Below are 23,351 nucleotides of genomic sequence, written 5' to 3' on the forward strand. Positions count from 1 at the left end.
GTCCTGGAAGACGCATTATTCTGTTGGTCAAAGCTATTCATGGAATTTTGAGGCGGGAAAAAAGTTGTATTCTGGGAGAAATTTCCACGGCCCCTACCTCTAGGAGCCTGTTGAAGACCTCTACCTCTTGCACCGGAAACACCATTTAAGCGTCGCGCAAGAGCTGCACGATTACTTTTGAAATGACCCTCTTTTTTGCAATAGGCACATTGATTCGGGCCATACGGAGAACGCTGATGGGAAAACTCGTTTCCTTGCGCGTTTCTTGAATACTGCTGTGGCTGTTGATAATTGGGCTGACTAGCCGTGCGAGGCGGATAGGCTTGCTGGAGAAGAACTATAGTTTTTAACTCTTTAGTCTTCTTCTCTGTCTTATCTAGCTCGTCTTTGCGCCTATTTTCATAGTACTGGGCTGTGGCTAAAATCTGTGCTGATGTGGAGACAGCCCAAGCACTCTCTGAATCTTTCAATTTATTGCACAGTTCGGGAAGCAGATTATGTACAAATTTGTCTACAAACAGTCTTTGGCCACCCTCGGTAGCCATGTCCTGACCACTATGATCAGTGAAAGTCTCCTCAAATCTCGTGAAAAAGTCGGACACATTCTCATCTTTCTTCTGTTTGCATGCGGATAGCTTGTCCCAATTTACACGCAATTCAGGCATTAACGTTTTCATGTACGCAATAATCCTACCAGGAAGTTCTGCTATTAAAGGCTCGGGTTTAGAACCACCAACTTGTCTAGCGTCAGTAGCGGTAATATTAGCCCATGAATCACCTAGTTCTTGATCATGATCTGCATGACGAATTTTACTCCATAAAGGATGCGGAACAACATTCCCAAACAACATGTCTATGTCTGCTAAATTCATTATACATGAGCTGGCAGTTTGTGATAACTCCTTGTAATACCCTGCAGGATTTTTACGCGTATCGGGTAATGTCTGTTTGAGTGCTAGAACTTCAGATCTTTTCCAGGGGACATGTACCCATACTCGCTGGAAATGCGGTGGAACAGGTGGTTGTGCATTCGCATCACCTTCCCTCCATACTGGAGGAACCTCTCTCATGGGGTACTGTCGCGCCTTTTTCCAATATGACACATCATCTTCATACAACAATCTCGAAACGTTTCCCTTACTCCTGTAAGATAACAATAAATCTATGGCTTTTTCGACATCGGACCCTACAATCATTCCCTTATAAAACCTAGCACGCATACGAAATAACTCATTCATCTTGCGTTTGGGATCGTTTGTCTCCAAATCGTCACAAAGATATACACACATCTCCTCAAAGACGTACCTTTGAGTGGGCGCATCCCATTGACTGAAAACTTCCATAACAGACTGAACATCATATTTAGCAGTGTCAGTAACCCATTTGCGTGCTAACTCATTTAGTACTTCTCTTTCCTCGTAATCAGGCAGTTGACTACGCAACTGTCTACGTTCTGTTTTAGGGGTCGTTTTGGGCGACCCGAAGAAAGGTGCTAATAGACCAGTGACAGTACTTGTCACTCTCTGTCTGACAGAAGGAGAAGCTTGCGGCGAGGCAGATATGCCAGAAAAGACAGGCTGATGTAAAGAGGAAGTCAAGGCAACAGCAGAGGAAGTTGAAGCAGTAGCAGACGTAGTATCATAGTGAATAGTCCGAGCAGTAGGCAAAGTCGTAGAAGTAGATGGAGTATGTAGCAAAGGCGGCGGCCCTTGAGAAGGCTGCGCCGGAGAAGTAGGAACCAGCTGAAGAGAAGCTGGTGCTTGTGCAAGAGCTGCTTTTCGTGCGCCAGGGCGCGGTATAACAATACGTCTCGGGGGTCCCACAACACTCGATGTATATGGCGGTGGTGAATTCAATAAATGGGACATTAACGGATCTTTCTCTGATGTTCCCTTTGAGTCTTGTCCCCCATGTGGTAACATCGGGTAGCATTTATCTATTGCTAGTTTCTTGCTTCTGAGCATTTGTTCACTTTCCTGCTCTTCCTCATTATCCCTGCATGCGATGGCAGCTTGTACCATCGACATACCTCTTTTGTTTTTCTTCGCTAGTTTCATTTCTTTCCGTTTGGCTTCTTTGCGCCATAAGCGAAAAGAGTCAAACATCGCCGGCCGGTCTTTCTTCTTGAACAATTTGACCTCGAGGTTGTCTAATATTTCTGAGTCAAAACTACCATGTTGGGGCCATTTTAAAACACCGTCCTTGCGGGTGTATTTTATCCATACCTTATTATACGTGATAGGACCTACTCCGTGCTTTATATATAACTCATATGTTGGAGTTCCAATCGGAGGAACCGGACACGAATCCTCTAATCTGGAGTCCTTACTACAACCAAGACAAAACAAGTTTCCAAGTCTGCTAAGACCAGGCATCTTTGCTCACTAGTCTAGCTTCAAACTTCAATGGATTATCTAATTATGATATTTTCGTGAATACACAAATCCCTCGGTTTTGGTGCTTGCAAGTACCAATATACAAACCGTATCTCTGGGATACCAAACTAAGAAGGGAACTAAGAACTAGGAGACGCTCCACTTATACTTAACTGAGTATTGAAGATCGGTGACGTCACTAGAAGACTCGTCTATCGTTTCGCTCTACCAAGGATCACTGGGTCCAAAACAGGGCGATAGTCAGGGCAGCAGTCCTTCGTAGCCGTCGGGACGCGGGGAACCTCGCAGCAAAGACCTTCGGAACCACGTCGACATGCAGGGGTCGCTGAAGTGGCTGGCCGTCCTCCGGAATTTTCAGACGAAGCTCCTCACGAACATCTGGCTTGGACCGTCACCGCTTGATATCGCCTCGAGTTGGGCGCCAACTGAGGTGCCGGGTTTTTAGAGACCCGGTGGTGCCAGGGGATCACACCCGAAGACCTCTAGGTTCTCCCTGTTCTGGACTTACAGAAACACAGAGTCTTCTAGGTGAAGTCAGTGATCGAGTTTTATTGGCTGCAACCAAGTAACATGCGTCCTAGAAGTACGACAACACAGGCCGTAAGTTCTCAGGAGACTGTTCGTTTTTACAGAACCAGACTTCTCCTTATATACACAAATAACAGCTGTAGGCAAGAATTCTTAAGTTTACGATATGGCAATACAAATATTTCCACAATAATACAAAGAGCGAAGCCATGCTGGTCAGCACATATTTCAGATGTCCAGTTAGTGATGGATTACTCCGCCAGATCCAGAACTCCCATCAGATATCGATGAAATGCCAATAAGGTTGAGCACCCTCCCATCATAAACGGGTCATTAACAAGAATCATGGACAGGTGTGTGTGTGTATGGGAAAACAGGGTCTGTATGCAGTGAAGGGTTTATGACATGTTGTGCCTTGATGATATCTGGCTCGACCACTGGGTGAGGAGTTGCCCAAACAGGCTTGGCTGGAGGCAGTGGAGTCAGCTCGGCCAGGTCATGGGGAAGTCAGCTACGGTGGACGTGTCCTTTCAGATCAAAACTCGGCCTTAATCAATTGATTATATGAGGGCAAGTCATAAGATGGAGGCTGTTCACAAAATGGCGTCCGAGGGTTCGAGACGGAAACCACGATTTAAGGGTGTCAGCATCACTCGATCGTGACGCAAATGCATAGGGATGATGTCCTTAATCATTACCGGCCTGTAGATACCAAATTCGTCATGTTACGACGACATTTGTGACACGAGTGTGCGGACCCCGAGGCTGGTGAAACGAAAGGGTCCAAAATTGCAGTACCACAATCCCTGCTGGGACTGGAACGTGCTGCCCCATTTTTAAACTCTTTACCCATCTACTGGATCAAAACAATTCCTGCATTATTAATGCGAAATCTACTTACAAAAAAGATAGTGTTATGAAAACTGCAGTTATTTAAAAAAGAAACCTGGAGGTACAGAAAAAGTACAAAACATTGTACGTTTTTTAAGGTTGGATGTCTTCAAGCCTGCCAGTGTGCCACTAATATTAAACCTATGAAAGGTGACCTCAGGTCTCAGAAGGATACTTTTAACTAGAAATAATTGTTACTAGGAGTCCACAGTGTAGACTGAGACCAGAAAAATGTACATCAGTTTTGAAATGTAAGCTATGTTAGACAAAAAGGAGTAGGGCAAGTCTTATTACATGAAGTGTTCATAAGTAAGTTAGTATTCTGCTGAGTGAACACTAGTGGGAGTTACACAAAATATTGTATCCTGGGAGGTAGAAGGGGCATTGTTGCATTTCAGGTGACGCATCTCAGGGTCTGATTAAAACCAAAAATCAATCCTGGAAAAAAATGGCCAAACCAAATTCAGCCTTGTTACATTCTTGCTTTTTCTGTGCTTGTTTTCTTTCCCCATGTTTCACCTCATTGTTGCTGGAGCCTGGAATGTATGATGCGTGTATGCATCTTGCATCCTTGGTTCCAGATTCCACTTCAACTCTTTTATTCCCTGCTTGTACTGCCTAACGGATGTGCTGTGCTTCTTCTGTGGAAACCTTCACTGAAACTCTGTGCATTTTATTACTAGACTGCCATCTACTGGATATTTTTATTATTTATTTTCTTTGCATGTATTAATTTTGTTTCTGATAGTTAATTTGACATTTACTGCATATTCTGAATCTGAACATGCAATTTGATCCACCATCAAAATTTTTACAATCTAAGGGTGATCCACCTATTCCATGGACAAGATGGAAGGAGGAATTTTTTACATATCTCAAGGCTATGGATGGAGAACGCATGTCTGCGGAGAGGAAAAAGAACATATTTCTACACTGCCTTGGCTCAGAAGGGCAATTAGTGTTTAGAACCCTGCCTCCTGTAAGATCGGGTGGTGATAGTTTTGAACCTTTCTTACACAGAAGGTAAACTCCCCCAGCAATGGAAAGAGGCAGTGGTGAGTCCTATTCGGAAAAATGCCATCTCCCCTTGGACAGAGCTCTCCAACCTCCGTCCCATCTCTCTGCTGCCGCTCCTGAGTAAACTGGCTGAGAAGCATGTTAATACCCATCTGTCCAGGTTCATAGAGGCGACAGGGGGCCTGGACCACTCTCAATCTGGGTTCAGGCCCAACTACAGCACCGAATCAGCTCTCCTCTCCGTGACCGATAACATCAAGATGTCACAGGATAGAGGAGGCTCAATGATTCTGGTGCTCACAATCCGTCAGCCTGGGACCATACCGCTCCTCTTCCAGGATGCTCACGAAGGGGGTGCCACAGGGCTCATGCCTAAGCCCCACATTGTTCAATGTGTACGTGGCCCCCCTTGCTGAGATTGTGAGAAAATATGGATTCACCCCGGTGTCCTACGCTGACGACACCCAACTTCTTTACCCTTTCCATTCTCTTAACTCCAATGTTAGGGATAACTTCGCGGAAGGCATGAGGGCCATCTCCAATTGGATGGCTGCCAATCGCCTCCAATGCAACGTTGGAAAAACGGAGCTAATGCTTTTTGGAAAAGCATCCATACTATGGTCCCCCGACTGGTGGCCCTTAGACCTGGGACCAGTACCCACCCCAAAACTAACAGTAAAAAATCTGGGGGTGAAGCTGGATCAAAATCTTACCTTGAAGGAACATGTGAACGCAGTCGCTGGGGCATGCTTTCACACAATTGGTCTGTTAAGAAGAGTCTTCCCTTACCTTTCAGACAACTATAGAAAGACCCTAGTGCAGACTATGGTGATAAGTAAAATTGATTACTGCAACGGACTCCTTATACAAGCCAACGAGAGCGCTATTAATCGCCTCCAGGTAGTCCAAAACACAGCAGCAAGACTGGTCTTGAATGCCCCTCCCAGAACCCCCTCCAAACCCCTGCTGCGAGAACTGCATTGGTTGCCAATACGACAACGCACCAAGTTCAAGATCTGTTGCATTGTTCACAAATGCCTGTTCGGGAAAGGCCCCAATTATCTGTCCCAAAAGCTACCCCTCTATAAACCTGACAGAGCCTTACGGTCAAGCAACCAATTGCTAATAAAAACTCCACTGGTAAAAAAAACCAGACAAGGTGGCAGAGCCTTTTCTCTGGTAGGGCCTAAACTCTGGAATAACCTTCCAATTGGCTTAAGACAAACCTCCAATCATTCCTCCTTCAGGAAGAAACTAAAAACCATCTTATTCCAGGAAGAATAAATAATCCAACATCAGTAGACAACCACAACATCTGGTAACACCTGCCATTCCATCCTGCGAGCAAAGCGCGGAGATACCTCGGAAGGGGTCGATTCTTGCGCTATACAAGAATATAAAATAAAAATAAATAAATAGCAATGTTTATGATGAAGCTGTTTATAGAATTGAAGGGAGATTCAAGCCTATTACTAGTGTTGCACTAAATAGATTTAAGTTTTATACCAGGGTTCAAGATGAAAAAGAATGTTTTGATGATTTTCTTACAGCATTACGTGCGTTATCTTTACATTGTAATTTTGGCCTTATGACAGACGAAATGATCAGGGATCAGATCATTGTACATGTGAAAAGTAAGAAAGTTCAAGAGCAGTTGTGGATCTTAGGTGATCCTAGTTTAGAAACAGCGATCAGTACTGCTAAAGCCCTTGAACAGTCTGATAAATGGATAAAATCATTAGATAAAGCATCTTCTACTTCTATTTCTTCTAGTACTTCTACCTCTTCTAGTGAAGTTAGTGTAGTCAAGCCCCAGGAACAAAGAAATGTTTTGTATTTCAACAGGAATGATGGAAAAAGCTGAACAGTTCTTTTGTTTTAGATGTGGTAATCCTGACCACATTGCTTCTTTTCCACAATGTCCAGCTATTAGTAGACAATGTAATAAATGTGGACGCTCTGGACATTTTTCCAAAATGTGTAAAACTCCCACAAGACCGTTCCAAGACACAAAAAAATCTTATTTTTCTACACCTAAACGTCCTTCTGGTAATGACATGTCACAAGCAGACACACTATCTTCTCCTAAGAGTTGTGTTATCATTTTGGGTAAAGTATTAGAGCTTATGGTTGACTCTTGTTCCCCTTGGACCATTATCACACATGAATATTGTATAAAGTCTTTTGGGGATCTAATTGATATCAATACGTTATCGAAACCTGATATCTGTGCTTACAATTTTGATGGATCCAAGATCAATTTTATTGGTTTTAAGGAAGTTTTGCTTACGATCAAAAATAGTTCTGCAAACGTGAAACTTTATGTTGCATGGAAGGGAGTAAATGTCTTGGGGTGGAGGGACCAAGCGAAGCTAGGTGTTACATTGAACCCTAGACTTAAAGATCCTGTGTTAGTCCTTGCCATATCTAATGGGGAGTCTACTGAATCACCTGAGTTCACAGAGATCTCTTGTGCTTTTCCTAAGGTGTTTTCTGACAAGTTGGGCAAGTTGAACGGATTCAGTCACAAGATCAAAGTCAAGCCCAATTCTGCTCCTGTTAAACAAAAACTAAGGGGTGTGCCTATTAGTATTAGGGACGAACTTAGAGACATGCTTGATACCATGGTGAAAGATGATATAATTGAGGAAGTGGAGTCGTCTTGGGTTTCGCCCATAGTTTTGGCCATTAAACCTGACAAAAGTATTAGGCTATGTGTAGATATGAGGGCACTTAATAAGAGTTTGGTTACGGATTGTCACCCTCTGCCTAATATTAATGAAATGCTATGCATGTTAGATGGAGCCAGTGTATTCTCTACATTAGACCTTAGATCTGCATATCACCAGATCGAACTCACCGAAGACTCCAAACAATTTACTGCATTCATCACCCCTCATGGGTTATTTCAGTTCAAGAGAATGCCATTCGGTCTGTTTCAGCTGCTTCAGTATTTCAAAGGGCAATGTACCATATTTTTAAAGACCCTACATTCGTTAAGTGTTTTCAAGACGACATTCTTGTATTTTCTAAAAATAACTGTGAACATCATTCTCATCTTAAGGAAGTCTGTTCTAAGTTAGAACAATTTGGTTTAACTATTAAGGCCAGCAAGTGTAAATTTTTCTGTAAATCTGTTGAATATTTGGGACATACCCTTTCGGGAGAAGGTGTTGTGCCAAAGAAAAATCTTGTAGATGCCATTACAAAAGCACCAGCCCCTGATAGTAAAGAAAAGTTACTCTCATTTGCTGGATTATGCGAATATTACAGTAAGTTCATTCAAAATTTTGCTGACAAGATGGAACCCTTAAGAGAATTGACTAGGAGTTCTGCCAAATTTGTTTGGACGGACAAGCAAGATATCGCTTTCAAGCAAATTAAGAATGAAATTGTCAATGCCCCTACACTCAAATCTTTCTGTATAAGTAAGAAATACATCATCACTGTTGATGCTAGTCTTTATGGCATTGGTGCTGTTTTGAGTCAGACTGCTGGTAAGGATGAGTGGTGCGTGGCTTTTGCTTCTAGAACCTTATCTCCAACCGAAAGAAGATACTCAGTTATTGAAAAGGAGTTACTAGCCTGCATTTGGGCTGTGGAACATTTTTGAAATTATGTGTGGGGAAACAGATTTATTTTGAGAACCGACCACAAACCGTTAGTAGGAATTTTGTCTCCTGGTGGTGGTTGGAACTCAACTGCAAGGATTGCTCGTTTGTCTTCACGTCTTCAGGAATACGATTTTGAGATCATGTATGTGCCTGGAAAAAACAATGTCACAGCAGATTTTCTTTCCAGGTTACCATGTAGTGTTGATAAAGTTCCTACCATTGACTTGGATGTAGATGTGGTTGCTTCTATTGCAGATTGTTTATCTCAGGAGTTCTTAACGTTAACTGAGGATGAATGGTTTAAGGAGATGGAAAAAGACTCTGTATGTCAACAAATTTTGGATTTTGTTAAAGTTGGATGGCCCAATAGTAAGTCTACTCTTTCTGGCTTAGCTTCTTTTTCTCAGGTTGCTTCTGAAATTGAAGAGTTTGGTGGTTTTCTCTTCAAAACTGGTAAGTTAATTCCTCCTGTCTCCTTACAAGAGAAGATTTTGTTGTTAGCCCTCCAAGGTCATATTGGTATGTCATCTATGAAACGGTTGGTTAGAGAAAACTTCTGGTGGCCTGGCTTTGACAAAATGGTTGATAGAATGGTAAGGGAGTGTTCTCAGTGCATTAGCAGCGATAAAATGCTTCATTTGTCTTCTGCTCCCCTTAAACCTGTAGCTTGGCCTAAGTTCCCGTGGCAAAAGGTGGCTTTTGACATCTCCGGTCCTTTTAAACATTTGCCTTTGAATGCCCGTTTTGCTTTAGTTTTGGTAGATTACCATTCAAAATGGCCTGAAGTTAAATTTGTAAGTAATGTTTCTTCTCAGGCTATTTTGCTTTTCTTGAAAGAGACCTTTGCTAGAGAAGGTTTTCCCGAGACCTTTGTCACTGATAATGGTACACAGCTGATTTCCTCTGAGGTAGAACAGTTTCTTGACAGCTGTGGTATTAAACATCATACTGTTTCATTATATGAGCCTAGGGAGAATGGTCAGGTGGAACGTTTTAATCGTGTTCTCAAGGATTGCATTACTGTTATAGGTTCTTCTGATGATTCTTGGTTGGATGTGGTCAGGAAAAGACTGTGGGTCTATCGCATCACTCCTCACTCCTTCACAGGTGTAAGTCCTTTCAAACTTCTGAAAGGTAGGGAACCCTCTTCTGTCATTTGTCCTTCGTGGGTTAAGAAGCTAAACAGGAATGCTTCTAAAATTGATATTGAGAGTGTTGCTAAACGTGTTGAAGATAAACAACAGTGTATGAAAGTTGTGTTTGATTCAAAGATGAATGTCAAACTTCATGATTTTGTTGTAGGTGAGTGGGTGAGAGTAAAAAAACCTAGATTTCTGGTTAAAGGATTTTCCAAATTCTTTCCTCCCATTAAAGTGGTCAAAGTGTTCAAAAACAGTGTTGCCACTCAAGATGGAAGGATTTGGAATGTTCGCAGGGTGGCCAGATGTCCTAATTTCTCTACGTCCAGTTCTCCTAACCCACTGCCATCACGAGCGCAGGCTAATGTGTCACCTCATGTGCATGTTAATGCGTCTCCGCTAAGTTTTCCTCATAAAGATTTGTCCATTGCTTCTAGGGTTAAAACTGATGTTAGACCCAAAAGAATGCCTAGTAGACACCTGTGTTAATTTTCTTTTATAGGGATAAGATGTGTTACATTCTTGCTTTTTCTGTGCTTGTTTTCTTTCCCCTTGTTTCACCTCATTGTTGCTGGAGCCTGGAATGTATGATGCGTGTATGCATCTTACATCCTTGGTTCCAGATTCCACTTCAACTGTTTTATTCACTGCTTGTACTGCCTAACGGATGTGCTGTGCTTCTTCCATCCGACTTCTAATAAATCGACATATTTTTATATAAATGAGACTCTTACTTTTTTCAAGCCTCCAGGGGGCAGTGACTATGATGGGGCCCCAGGGACATGGTGGGTCATGGGAGGCCATCCTGATTCCTATAGCAGCACTGGGCGTGGAAAATACCAGGGAAATGCCAACGCAGCACAATGGCCAGTCCAGTCTTGACCAATGCTACAATTCTAGCCTCCCCTTTGATTGACACTTCTTTGTGCCCGTGGATTCATGCCCTGTGAGGTTATTAATTAATAGGATCAATCCTCTGCCTCCCCAAAAGAAGGAAAATGGCTCCAATTAATTTTTGGGTTGCAGTTTTGCAGAGAAGCTTTAGCCTCCTTCCAGGGGCTCAACAAGTCAAGGGGGCCCTCCTGCAAAGTGCATGCAGGGCCCCCCTCGCCCAAGAGACAGTCTGGAGCTCTCAGACCCCCTGTGCACAGTACCATAGGGGGGCCACCTAGTGCTCAGGGGACCCCCGCTCCGCAGGGGCTGCGGGGACTTTTGTTATGTCACTGCCTCCTTCCTACCTCACTAAAGTTATCAAGTGTGCATCTTAGTTGACAGCTATGTTTCCTCCAGTAAAGATAACATTGAAAAGATTTTAGGATGCGTGACCGCTCTTTCCATAGGTCACCAGGACCGGCTTGACCATTTCTAGACAAAGTTTTGAGCATTCACAATCTACTCATGTAGTTCTGTATAAAGGGCTCAAAAACTCCACCCACCTCTAATGTATTCTCTGGTTTTGTGAAGAGCCGCTGGAGATCTTGTAAACTGCTTCTACCCACATGCACAGTGGAAGTCAGATCAAAAAACAACCATCAAACGTGGAAGATCTTAAGACAAACAGGTTCATTGGTAAGGATTCCTTCTGCAATAAACTTTAGTGCTGGCTTTTATTTTTAAAATGTTTGAGAATTTTATTGCAGAGTTCAATAACACAACATCAGATGGTGTGAGTGGGATTGTAGAAAGGCAATTCATTCGGTCAAGAACATGCAGCGGCAAAAGAAACAGTGTAAAAATGTGATAAAAAAGAGGGAGGTTGGAGGGCAGAGAGAGAGGCATCAGGACTGGGGATCCATGAAAGAGACACTTGACCTGGAGCAAGAGAGAGGAGGACATGTCAAGGGCAGTGAGAATCATGCTGATGGTGGATGCAGATGCTGGGACCTCTTCACTCGCTTTCGATTTAGACAAGGCATATGTAGACCTTCTGATCAAAGAGGACAAGCAAGAGCCGGTCCATATCTTCTGACACGTGTTTGATCTTGAATGATTTGAAGTTCAGCTGTTCCCATTCTGTTCCAATAGGGTTATCATCGGTTATTCCCGCCCTAAGAACAGGTCAGAAGATGCTTATTGTAGAGATCTGCTGGCACAGAATCAACATTTACAGTAGATGCACCTTTAGGACTCTGCAAGCCCGCATCCACCCCACAAGAGGCTTCTCCACCTTGGCAACAGACATTTGACAAGCCACATACTGGCAGAAGAATACTGTATAATAGAGCCCCAGACTCAGCAAGGACTGATCAAAAAACATTGTACTCAATGTTCTATGCAAAGAGGTTAAAGCAGTATTACCCACCAAATTAACAATTCTCAGAAAATGAAAGTGATGCTGAGTGGGTGTTCTTGTGACCACGGTGGATGTGTAACCCATTGTTACAATCCATTGGGTTGTGGCGTGCTCTGCTGTCTGAGGTCATGGTGAAAAAGTTGCAGAGATCTGTGGGGTCAGACATTACTGCAATGTGTATCCTTTCAGTATGAGAATCAATGTATAGACATCAAAGAGTCCACTGGAGAAGTGTGACTCAATGGTTAGAGCGGCAGACCCTGATGCAGAGGTCTAGCCCGGGACCAGGGTTCAATTCCCTGCCTCGGCGGGTCTTGGGCTCAAAAAAAAAAAATTCCACGGACCTGATAATTCTCGCCTCGGTGCCTATTCCAATCATGGAGTCCCACTCTGCAACTCTGGGCAATAGTTTGCTTAATCTCCACAACGTCCCCCACAACGCTAAGGATGCCTGGTCTCCACCTTGGGGGTGCCCAGGAGTGGACGCCTCACAGGGAAAGCCAGGATGGGTTCCACAGTGGTATTCGTACAAGCGCCTTGAGACCCTTGCAGGTGAGTAGTGCGCTATACAAGTATCAATTTACATTTACAGCAAACATCTGAGCGACAGAGTAGGTACACATGGACACATGGCAGGTACATGGGAAGACTGTCAGACTTACACTATGTGCACTGCAGTCTTTTGGGGTAAAAGACAAGGTTTATCTATATAACACTTCAAACAATTGTGGAATTATTAGCAAGAACTCCTGGTGAAATGAAGCCATGCAATTCTGTCAAAGCCCAACAGGTCAGGTCAATGCACAGGCAATGTGCAGCACAATGCGATGGCTACCAGCATAACAAAGGACCCTGTCTGTTATAACAGAAGACACTGACCAGAACACCATTGGTGAGCTCATAAGCAGCATCACTGATGACATCATGTGGGACACAGTAGGAGACATTGGCAAAGACGCCACCTATTTTACAGCAAGGTCCATGACTGATCACTGGAAATGCTTTTGGGGTGCCCTGGCATTGAACTTCTCTAGTCTCTCTTGCTTAGCCACACTCACCTGATCTTAATTGAGGATTTTAATTACCAGGCAGAAATTCTTAAGGTGGGAGTCGAGGATAATGAATTTCTGGAGCTACTCTTGTCCCAACATTTCACCAAACTGTTCCATACTCCGAGTCGTGACTCAGGTTACATTTTAGATACAATATGGAAGTGTAATATTAAAGGGACAGGGTCTTTTTCCTGTACAAGATCTGATCATTCCTTAATTAGGATACAACTTGCAGCTTGATATTTGCTTAGTGATGCACTTGTCCAACTGGTGCCTTCGACTAAGGAATGAGATAGGAAAAGGCGTAATCGGCACCTGGGTTTAATGATGAACTAAACTCACAAAATCAATCTACTCCACTTAGAAAGACAGTGGCACAGGCAATAAAACCTCATGGCTTTCAGCTGCATATTTCTATTGAGACATATTAGGATATAAGAACCTTTCTAAAGGCTTGAGGCGCTCAATATGGTGCTGTAGCCTTCATTATCTGAAAACTCCATTATACCAAGTCACTGCACCCGCGTCTCCCCCCTACAGTGGTACCTAGGCTACAGGTTTTCAAGAACGAAGCTGCACGCCTTGTACAGAAAACCCCAAGACAGTCCATGCCACCCATTTACTTAAACATCACTATTAGCTAGCTGTTGGATTTAGGGTGCAATTTAAGGTACTCTGTTTGTCTTCAAGCCTCTAAATAGCCTTGGTCCTTCATTCATTTCCAAGAACGTTATATGATACTCTCCATCCCACACTCTAAGAGCCTCTTCTACACTCCTCTTGTCTATCCAAGAATTGTCACATATATATTAGAAGGAAGGACCATTTCGGTCTGCACACCATTCATTCACTGCCTTAGCAGCCTGGCTCTTCCCGTAAGCCTTTGCATGTCAACCCAAGTGAGACTCGCACATTATTAAAAGTCTCACACAGTCTCACACTTTAGTGATTATCAGTACCACTCTGGCAGTCTGTGCAATTGTAAGATCAACCTCTTTGTGGCTGGTGCCAAGAAAACTTTTGTTGAATGTGCATTTCTCAAATATCACCAACATAACATCACACAGCATCATGTGGAGTGTCACTTACAGCGCCATAGGTGACTTCACAAAGTAGGTCCCCATCACCCGCACTGCAATAAATCTCAGTGACTCCAGTGTGGTATGAGTACACCGGAATCTAGCAGTATTTCCATATCAAACCTCTATGGGATGTGGGATATCTGCAAGCACTGAACATGACAACCCTGACCCCTCAGGGAAATATACTGAATACACAATGGGACGTTTTTAATATTTTTATTAAACCAGTGTTATTCTTCTATAAAATACACATGCTGCAATAATTAGTCGACAGAAGCAGATGAAAGTGATTACGAGCACCAAATTAGTAAACTGCAGGTATAATTCCACCATGGTGTTAAAACAGTGTGTATATGGAGGCATATCAAACAGGGTGGTAATTAAGCTTGGGCACAGATTACTGAGTTCCGCTACGCGGGACTCTGCAAAGTGCAAAAAAACTCTGCTGCGCTATGTGGAGCTCCGCAAGTGGTGAAGTTATTTTAGATAAATTCTGTTTGCAGTGATTTTCAGTGCCAGGTGCTTGTCCACACTGTCCAGTCATCGCAAACTGCATCACGCACAGTACAAGCAGGTGCTGCTTCCTTTCTGCCGCTCGAGTACATTTTTACTCGAGCAGCAGCTTTCTCAATGAAAACGGGCAGTTTTTCAACGCAAGGGTAAGAGCATACATGACCACTCGCAAAGAGAAATCTGATTGCCTGCGTTGAGAAATCTCGCCAGGAGGTTGATTTTCCCCGCTCGTGCTTGCCAACTTGATATTAACGAACGCAAATGAGGAAAAATCTTGCCGGGAGGTGGATTTTCCTCGCTTGTGCAAAAAAACTTTGCCGCACGGACCTCGGCAAGTGAATCAGTTTCTTAAGATAAATGCCATTCGCAGTGATTTTCAGTGCCAGGTGCTTGTCCGCACAGTGCAATCATCGCAAACGGCATCATTGACACCGCAAGTGGGCACTGCTTCCTTTCTGCCACTCAAGTGCATTTTTCCTCGAGCAGCAGTTTTCTCAATGGGAACAGGAAGTTTCTCAACATGAGGGTCGCAAGCCTACGTGACCACTCGCAATCAGAAATCAGACTGCCTGTATTGAGAAATCTCACCAGGAGGTTGATTTTAGATGCTCATGCTCACCAACTTGCTGTTAATGATCTCGAACTATGAAAAATCTCGCCCGGAGCTTGATTTTTTTGCTCACGCTTGCCAACTTGACGTTGGGGAACGCAGGCGAGGGAAAAAACTCTGCTCTGCTATGTGGAGCATAATTTTTCGGAACTCTGCGAGCTCAACTTAACACAGAGTGCATAAAATTATGCAAAGTTTGCGAGCGACGCAGAGTTCTCTGCCCAGAGTTATTGGTAACTGCTACTCTATGTGGAGGGGCTCTACTAGTGATGTGAAGGTATGCACCATGTGGAGAAGCTAGACGAGTGGTGTGAAGTTATGCATCCTGTTGCAGGACCAGTGATGTGAATGTGAATGTATTGACAGTGCTGAGGGTCTGGGCCACTGGTGTGAAGGTACTCACCATGTGGAGGGACTGCAGTCGTGATGTGAGGTATGCATTCTTTTGCAGGGCTAGACCAGTGATGTAAATGTATAGATAGTTCTGAAGGGCTAGACCAGTGATGTATATGTATATATCATGTGGACAGGCTGGACCACTGATGTAAAGGTACAACCCATGTGGAGGGGTTGGACCAATAATGTGAAGGTATACATCCTGTTGAAGAGCTGTTCCACTGAGTTGAAGGTATACATTGTGTTGACAAGCTGGACAAGTGAGATAAAGGCATACCTCCGATTGTAGAGCTGGACTTACATTCTTCCCTACACTACATGCATAATGGTTTTTGGGGACTGACTTTTTACTTAAATAACATATTATAACATGTGTATTTGTAAAGTACACGTTTATCACTTCGGGTATCTTGGCGCTGAATAACAGATGTTTGCTGTTACCCAACTCAATGGTACTCATTTTATCAACCTCAGATGGAGGAAAGGCTGAGTGGACCCGCCGGGATTTGAACCTGTGACCATGAAGTCGAACACAGGCCCCTGCAGTGGACGCATTAGTCAACTGAGCCACTAGACCCGGGTCTGCACTTAACGCAGGACGCTGGGTTTTCCTTAGTAAAAGCCTCATATATTATGCATGAGGATTCTTGGAAACTCAGCAGGACTACTATCTCCTGCATAATAACTATGTATAAAGTTCAGTCGTGACTTCATCCTATATCCGACACTGGCACAGGACGGTAGAAGTGCTGAGGAGACCTGTTGGTATATATACATTGCATCTCACTGAAATAGAGGAAATCAGGACTTCCATGCGACTCACTGACACGATATGCTGAGGTTCATGAAAGCGGACACTCCAGCTCGCAGTGGTGTGACATCCCTTGCGGGGTATCCAGCTTGAGACCAAGGCAGGGTCACACAGTATCTCACTTCAGGTAATGGGGTTGACTTTATCCTAAAGGGATTGTAGTGTAGTTCCTATATTGCCAATAGGCTCTGCGCATTGGAATAACATAAACAGTAGTTTAGACGTAGGACTGAGGTCATCTAGGTCTCTACTGAATATGTTAGACTTAATTAGGTATGCCAGCTAGCTCAGAGGTCACTAGAAACTTTCTCGAATGTTCAGGAAAGGGTTAACCATCCTGATTTAGACAAGAAGGGATTAGTTTCTGACAACCACATAAACATGACAACTTTGCTCCCCCCAGAATAAGGAGTATATCTCCAGAGTCGTGTGAAAACAATAGACAGCTATTTCACTAAGTCAATTGTGCATGCTTAGCTTCACCAGGAGTGCAGAGAAATAGAGAGACGGGCATTTTCAATAAAAGTTGTTATTTATTGAGCAGTCTTCTTTCTCATGCAAGAGAAATGAATTGCCACAATTGCAATACTTATCATGAAGTAAAGTGCGTACAGTAAAAGGAGTATTATGAAATAATACTGTAAAAGCATTTATATAGTTTCTGAGCCATAAGATACTTAAAACGGATAAAATATATACATACTTAAAATCATTGACTAAACGTGCTCAACTGGTGCTTCTAAGATACGCCGACCCCGGTGTACCTAACCTAAGCCTAGTACATCGGAAGGAGTAAGTGAGCTGCAGTTTAAGTTAAGTTATTTTTTGCCAAGAATCTGAATCAAGAATTCTCTAAGGATCTAATCAGTTCCATACCTTGGTTATAGAATGAAGGAGGTCTTGTATCTCTTTCTCAGGACTCGATCTCGCAGCAACCCGCAAGGGTGACTGGAAACACTGGAGCTGGATTTCTCGGCAGGAGAAAAGACAGCGTCTCGCTCAGTGCGTCAATGAGAGGGTCGGCTTCCTTCGGCACTAGCATCAGCTGGGCTTCGGGTAAGTAGATTGCCGATCTGCTCCAAACCAACATGTGTTTGCTTAAGGCAGAGGCTGGTATTTTTATACCTGGAAGGTGCCGAGTTTGACTTAAGGTTGGACTTAAGACGTCACTAACAACTGGCAGTTCTTTTGTGATTCCAGGAGTTCTATGACAAATCAAAACAGAAGCAGGGGGAATTCCCGGGCTGCTGGAGGCTTGGTTTGTTTAAAGAACGCGTTGTACTTTCTAGGAGTCTAGGGGAGTAGCCTTGACGTATTTGGACGGCATTGGCTATGACTAAATATGGATATGATTCTTATGCCTTTATAAGGATTTGATTTGTTATAACCACATAAGGGCATTAATCTGGAATATTTAATTAGGGTCCTAGATACGATTACAACAGGATTCTGGCTGAACACCTACACATATGCTAGGTACACCTAGGTACATCTAGTTAGGGTTGCATCGTAGGAGTACGCATTTTGTTGTCATGTATTATATATACCTGCCTATATTTTTTGATTTTAGCATAATAGTAAAACTCTACCATCCTTTTACTTTCCTAGTGCTTCTAATCATTTATATCTGTTACTGTCTTATGGTTATTTCAGCACACCTATTTTACACTAGAATAATAACTGATCAATAAAGGCATTTTGAAAAACATCTGTTCTTCTGTGTAACTCTCTGACACGAAGTGAGCACGAGTGACTGAGCGAAAAATATTGCACTGTTTCCATAGTCCTGAGAGATCAGGGTTGTCGTGTTCGATAGTTGCCAAGAACTATTCTCTCCTTGGTAAGAGGAGTTTCTAGTGGCACTGTGAGCTAGCTGCTACACAGGCCAACATACTCGTTATGGGCGCTTAGAATCAGTCTGGCACCAATCCTACAGCATATGTTGTCTAAACTTGCATATCTTAAATAGGTTTTATAGGAACTAAACAAAAAGTAATTGTAAAGGTATACATCCAGTTGAAGGGATGGACCAGTGTTCTGAAGGTATAGATTGGACTGAATACCATAACCCATGATTTAATGTCATACATGGCGTTGAATACCTAGATCAGTGATGTAAATGTATGCTCAAGGGCTGGACTAGTTGAGTCAAGATATACATAATGCTGAAGACCCAGTGTCAGGGATCTGAAGTGAAACTCTTACCGCCAAGACTTGCACCGGAACAGAGTCGCTAATATCCCAACTCCCTCCGAAGGATGCCCCAGAGTCCATTAAAAAACATGACCCTCAGATACCCCAGGGGGAAGGGGGTGTGGATAAAATGAGAAACAACAGAGGAGACCGCTCTAGGACTGTTTTTTCTTCTTCTCTTGCTCAGTCTGTTCCGCAGACATAAATTTCGGAGAAGCCTTCAATTATATCAAAGAACATACATTAACACATTTCCTAACCTACTCTATACTCTATTTCTATATATTATCTATTATACCTTATGTTCCAGATAACTTGCTTCTCCTCTTTTCTTATTATTTGCTCTCTTGTCTTTTTTCACTGATGACAGCTCTTTTAACAAGATAAAGATTACTTTGGTATTCCAATTTAACTGTCTTTTTAAATGGTCTTATAAATTTATATTTACCATCTAGTTTTTACTTCGTAGACTTTTAGTCAACCGACATTCTTCTTTTAAGGGATCTGTAAATGATATCCTCTTGAACCTAAATTCCTAGCTACTTGAATTATGAATGTCTGACTAATATCCTAAATACCTAATTAACCTATACTAAATTATGCGTGCAAACTAATTTATTCTAATTACCTACATATTACCTAACCTATGAATTGTATTCCTAACCTGTATAGTTTGAATAACTATGTCCGTTTCTTTATCTTCTTTTAGGTGTCCAAAAGGTCGCTCTTCTCAGGTAAGTACTCTTCCTGGATTGTCTTTGCTTTCTTAATTTTCTTGATTAATTTTTAGAGTTCAAATCATCATTGCCTTTATATTGAACGTAGCATTAATGAACTTATCTCTGTTTATCTTCTGCTCCTCAGGAACCGCTGCTGATGGAGGCCTCTTGTTGAAGATACTACCAGAAGGTGGACTGAAGAAGGAAATTGCGAGGACACGCAATTTTCCTCTGGCAGGTAACGCTGGGTTTCTTTTAAGATATCATTTCCCCTTGCGCTATCTTTAAATACGCGGCGAAAGAAAATGTTGAAAACTGCCACAACTACAGGAACAAGGAAAATATCTCGGAGCTCAGCAAACATTTGTCCAACTCGGAAAACTTCTTTAGTGAAGTGTGCATTAGTTAGCGCTTCACCTAAGCTCAACACCCACCGTGCTCCCACATTACCAGCGGGTTGCAGTAGCCTTCCCTGTGCTGTGGGACACACCTTTTCTTACAGGCTGTGCTTGACTTGCAAGTGGGTGAGGTGAGTGTGCCACTCACGTCAGATCCACTCTCCGCATGCAGGCCACCTACGGGTGGAGAGGCAAAAAATCCATTGGGGGCACACAGCGCTCTGGGGACCAGGCTGAGCTTCCTCTCTGTTGTGTCTGGACTCCTAACAACACTCTCCACAGCAGTGAGGTAGTCTGACTGCTTCAGGCCAGAACAGTTTCCTTTGTAAGATGGCTTTGCAGGCAGAGTCCTACTGGGTGCTGCGCTTAACAGTCTCAGCCGGGTGTATGTCCCTTGGGCGTCGCTCACCTCTTGCATGCTGCTGCCTGCGTTGATCATCTCAAGCCCAGCGGGTAAGTGGTCTCTGCATCTGGTTCACCTCTGCCTTACTTGGGTCATGGCAGCAACATTTCTGACTGCTGCTCTGCTGCTCTTCCTCTGACTGGCCCCTTCCTGCAAGGCTGGGCAGTGCTGTGCCAGTGGGTCATCCGCTTACAGGTGCTGTTGTTCTCACTAGTGTGATGGCAGCATGCGGAAGGGGTGTCTGGTCCACAGGCTATACTTCCCCTGCAACCAAACAAGAAATGGCCGACAGCACATGCACGGGGCTTGACCCGCTTGTCGCCATTGTGGTATCCTGGGCGCTAGGCCCACATACTAGTAGTAGTAAAAGCTTTTATTCGACATTTTGTCATTAAGCCAACATACATGTAATACACATACTGTTTCATAAAATAAAATTTGTTACAGTGAATACAAACTTTAAAAACATTCATATTGTGCAATAGCGCTAATTAGACAAAGTGCAATTCTGGGCTTATTCATTAATCATGGGTTTTAAGGGGGATATACATACCAGGGTTTTATACTCGACTAGTTCAATCAACTTTTTTTTGTGTCTCTTTAAAACAGTTAAATACAATAGTAAAAATATTAAAAGACTAATATTAAAATCAATTAATCTTAAAATGGTAATCCAAGCTTCTTTCTAATTATACAAACACCATGGAGAAACCTACTCAGACCAAACACTAATAGCCTACTGTTAGAGGATCTGAGTATGCGTTCTGCCTCTTTGAATGAACGTGTCCCCATATTTTTACATAGAGGCATGATCCATTTTTTTCGAGATTTAACGTATAATGGACAAAAGAAGAGGATATGAGCCTCATCTTCTTTCTGGTTTAATACACATGAAGTACAATGAGGATCTTTACTTACTCCTCCCCACCGGCAGGAATTTTATTTAATCTGTAACACTCCATATCTAAATTTGAGGAAGACAGATTTAGCCAGGGGTGGCTCAATTTCATCCATAAAAAGTTCAAATGACGGAAGATCCTTGAATTGCAAGAATGTGGACGTCAGTTGTCCAGTGGCACGTTCATATATATGATTATTCACATAGTTCCAGTAGGCAGATTTTACCTGGATCTTACAACTATTAGGCAAGGTGATAGATACAGCTGGTGTTTCCCAATAGTGTGATAGGCCTATTACTTTAAACCAGTGGGATACATGTCTCAGCCACTTAATTGTATTGAATGAATCTAATTCCATAATTTCCAATAAGCCTGCTCTATAGTTACTTAGTTCTGGGGTAGACCATAATCGCACCCAATAAAGCAATGGTCGCAAAAAACACAAGAAATCAGTGCGCTTTACATCAATGTCTAAGTAGAGTGGCACCAAAGGTATTCTTTGGGGCAGTCTGAGTAGGCGTCTGAAAAACTTGTTTTCTACAATGTCAAATGTTTTTATAGAATAAGGCCCCCAAATTTCGGCCCCATACAGGGCGGCGGATTGGGCTTTTGCTTGGAACACGTCAATCGCAGGTGTAATAGCTTTAGATGTACTCCCACCATGAATCTTTAAGATGGGCAATGAATTCTGTGTAAGTGTTAGCCTGCTTTTGTCGAGTTGGTTCGCCCAAGACATTCTGCTATCCAGCCTAATGCCCAGATAGTCAAATGACTCCACATATTCAAGTTTGTTATTATTTAGGACCAAGTTCTTCTTAAAGGATTTGGAGGGATTAATTGCCATATATTTCGTTTTGGATGAATTCATTTCTAACCCCTTCATTACACAATAACTATTAAATTTATTTATTAGATTTTGCAAGCCTTTCGGAGTTTGAGATATGAGGATGGTATCATCCGCGAATAGTAATGCAGTGACAGCCTCGCTGCACAGTTTGGGCGAATCATGATTGCATTGAGCTAAGTAATGGGGGATATCATTTACGAACAATGAAAAGAGGGTTGGTGCTAGAACGCACCCTTGTCTCACACCTCTTTTCACTGGGATGGATCGGGTTAGTTCTCCATTTCTACCCCACCTTACTTTAGCAAAGTTATCTGTATGCAATTTTATAAGATTACCCAACAAATCATCCGGGACGCCCATCTTTTTTAGGCACTCCCATAACAAGTGGCGGGGGACAAGATCGAACGCAGAGCGTAGGTCCATAAATGCAACATATATGCTACTCTTCTTAATATTAACATACTTCCAGCATATACACATAAATCTATACACTTGGTCCACAGTGCTAGTCTTGGATCTGAACCCTGCTTGATAATTAGATAAAATTTCAGAGTCATCAATCCATATTAAAAGCCGATTTAAAATGTGTCTAGCAAAAATTTTCTGTAAAATATCGATTAAACTAATCGGTCTATAGTTCCCTGGATTGTAACGATCCCCTTTTTTGTAGATAGTTATAATTTCCGCCCCTTTCCATGTTTCAGGGATTGGGGTGCCCAATAAAATTGAATTGCACAAAAAGTTTATGTACGGGCTCCATACCTCCAAATTATGGGTGAACAAGTCGCCAGGTAACTTGTCCGGACCTGGAGCTTTCCCTGCCTTAACTGCTTTTATGGCACAGAGAGTTTCATTAATACTAAATTGCACCGGAGTTGTGCACTGAGTAAGAAACCCGGGGTCATTATATACACCAGAGGACCCTACTTGATCATACAAACCCACAAAATGGTCAAACCAAACCTTTTCATCCAGAAAGAGATCCCTATTGGAACAGCCTTTTTTGTTATTTTTGGCTATTAAATTCCAGAAAGTGCATTGATCATGTCTCCTAGCTGCACTCAAGAGTTCTTCCCAGTTTTGATCGTCCCATTCCCTTTTTGCATTAAACATAAGGGTTTTATAAGCTTTCCTACACTCTCTAACCCGCATCTGATCTTTAGATTTCACTGCAGTTATTAAGTTCGATTTTGCTATACTGCACTGTTCGTTGTACCAAGGCGTTTCTAGTTCCAGTTGCCTATTTACATTAACTTTTTTAGTAGTACAACATTTACTCAGGAGGGGAGTTAGAGATTCCACTAGGTGATAATGCATTTCCAAAACCTCGTGGGATCCCAGCCTTATGTTTGCATATTGGGGGATGATATCTGAGAAGATGTTGTAAATCCCCATGAGTGTCTCTTCTTTTGCTAGAATGTGGGGCCATTTAATTGCCTTCCTATTATTAGAAATAGCAACCTCAGCTACCCCGTTCTCAATTTCCGTCCCGCAGTCTTGCGTCAAAAAAGGGTCAGCTAATAGTCCTAGCTGTAAGTGGAAGTGGTCAC

At 42.7% G+C, this 23,351-nt stretch overlaps 1 protein-coding gene across 1 annotated transcript in view; it reads right to left on the reverse strand.

The window, feature by feature from the left end:
• Positions 1-11,488: 11,488 nt before the first annotated feature.
• The window catches only part of LOC147729445 (fish-egg lectin-like), a 94,273-nt gene continuing 82,410 nt past the window's right edge, over positions 11,489-23,351 (reverse strand). Inside the window, exon 4 of the mRNA XM_086959056.1 lies at positions 11,489-11,633. Within this exon, the coding sequence (XP_086815182.1) occupies positions 11,489-11,633 (145 nt within the window). The remainder of the gene's footprint in view (positions 11,634-23,351) is intronic.

Source organism: Lissotriton vulgaris, chromosome 2_1 (assembly GCF_964263255.1).
Source record: "Lissotriton vulgaris chromosome 2_1, aLisVul1.2, whole genome shotgun sequence".
Taxonomy (NCBI): domain Eukaryota; kingdom Metazoa; phylum Chordata; class Amphibia; order Caudata; family Salamandridae; genus Lissotriton; species Lissotriton vulgaris.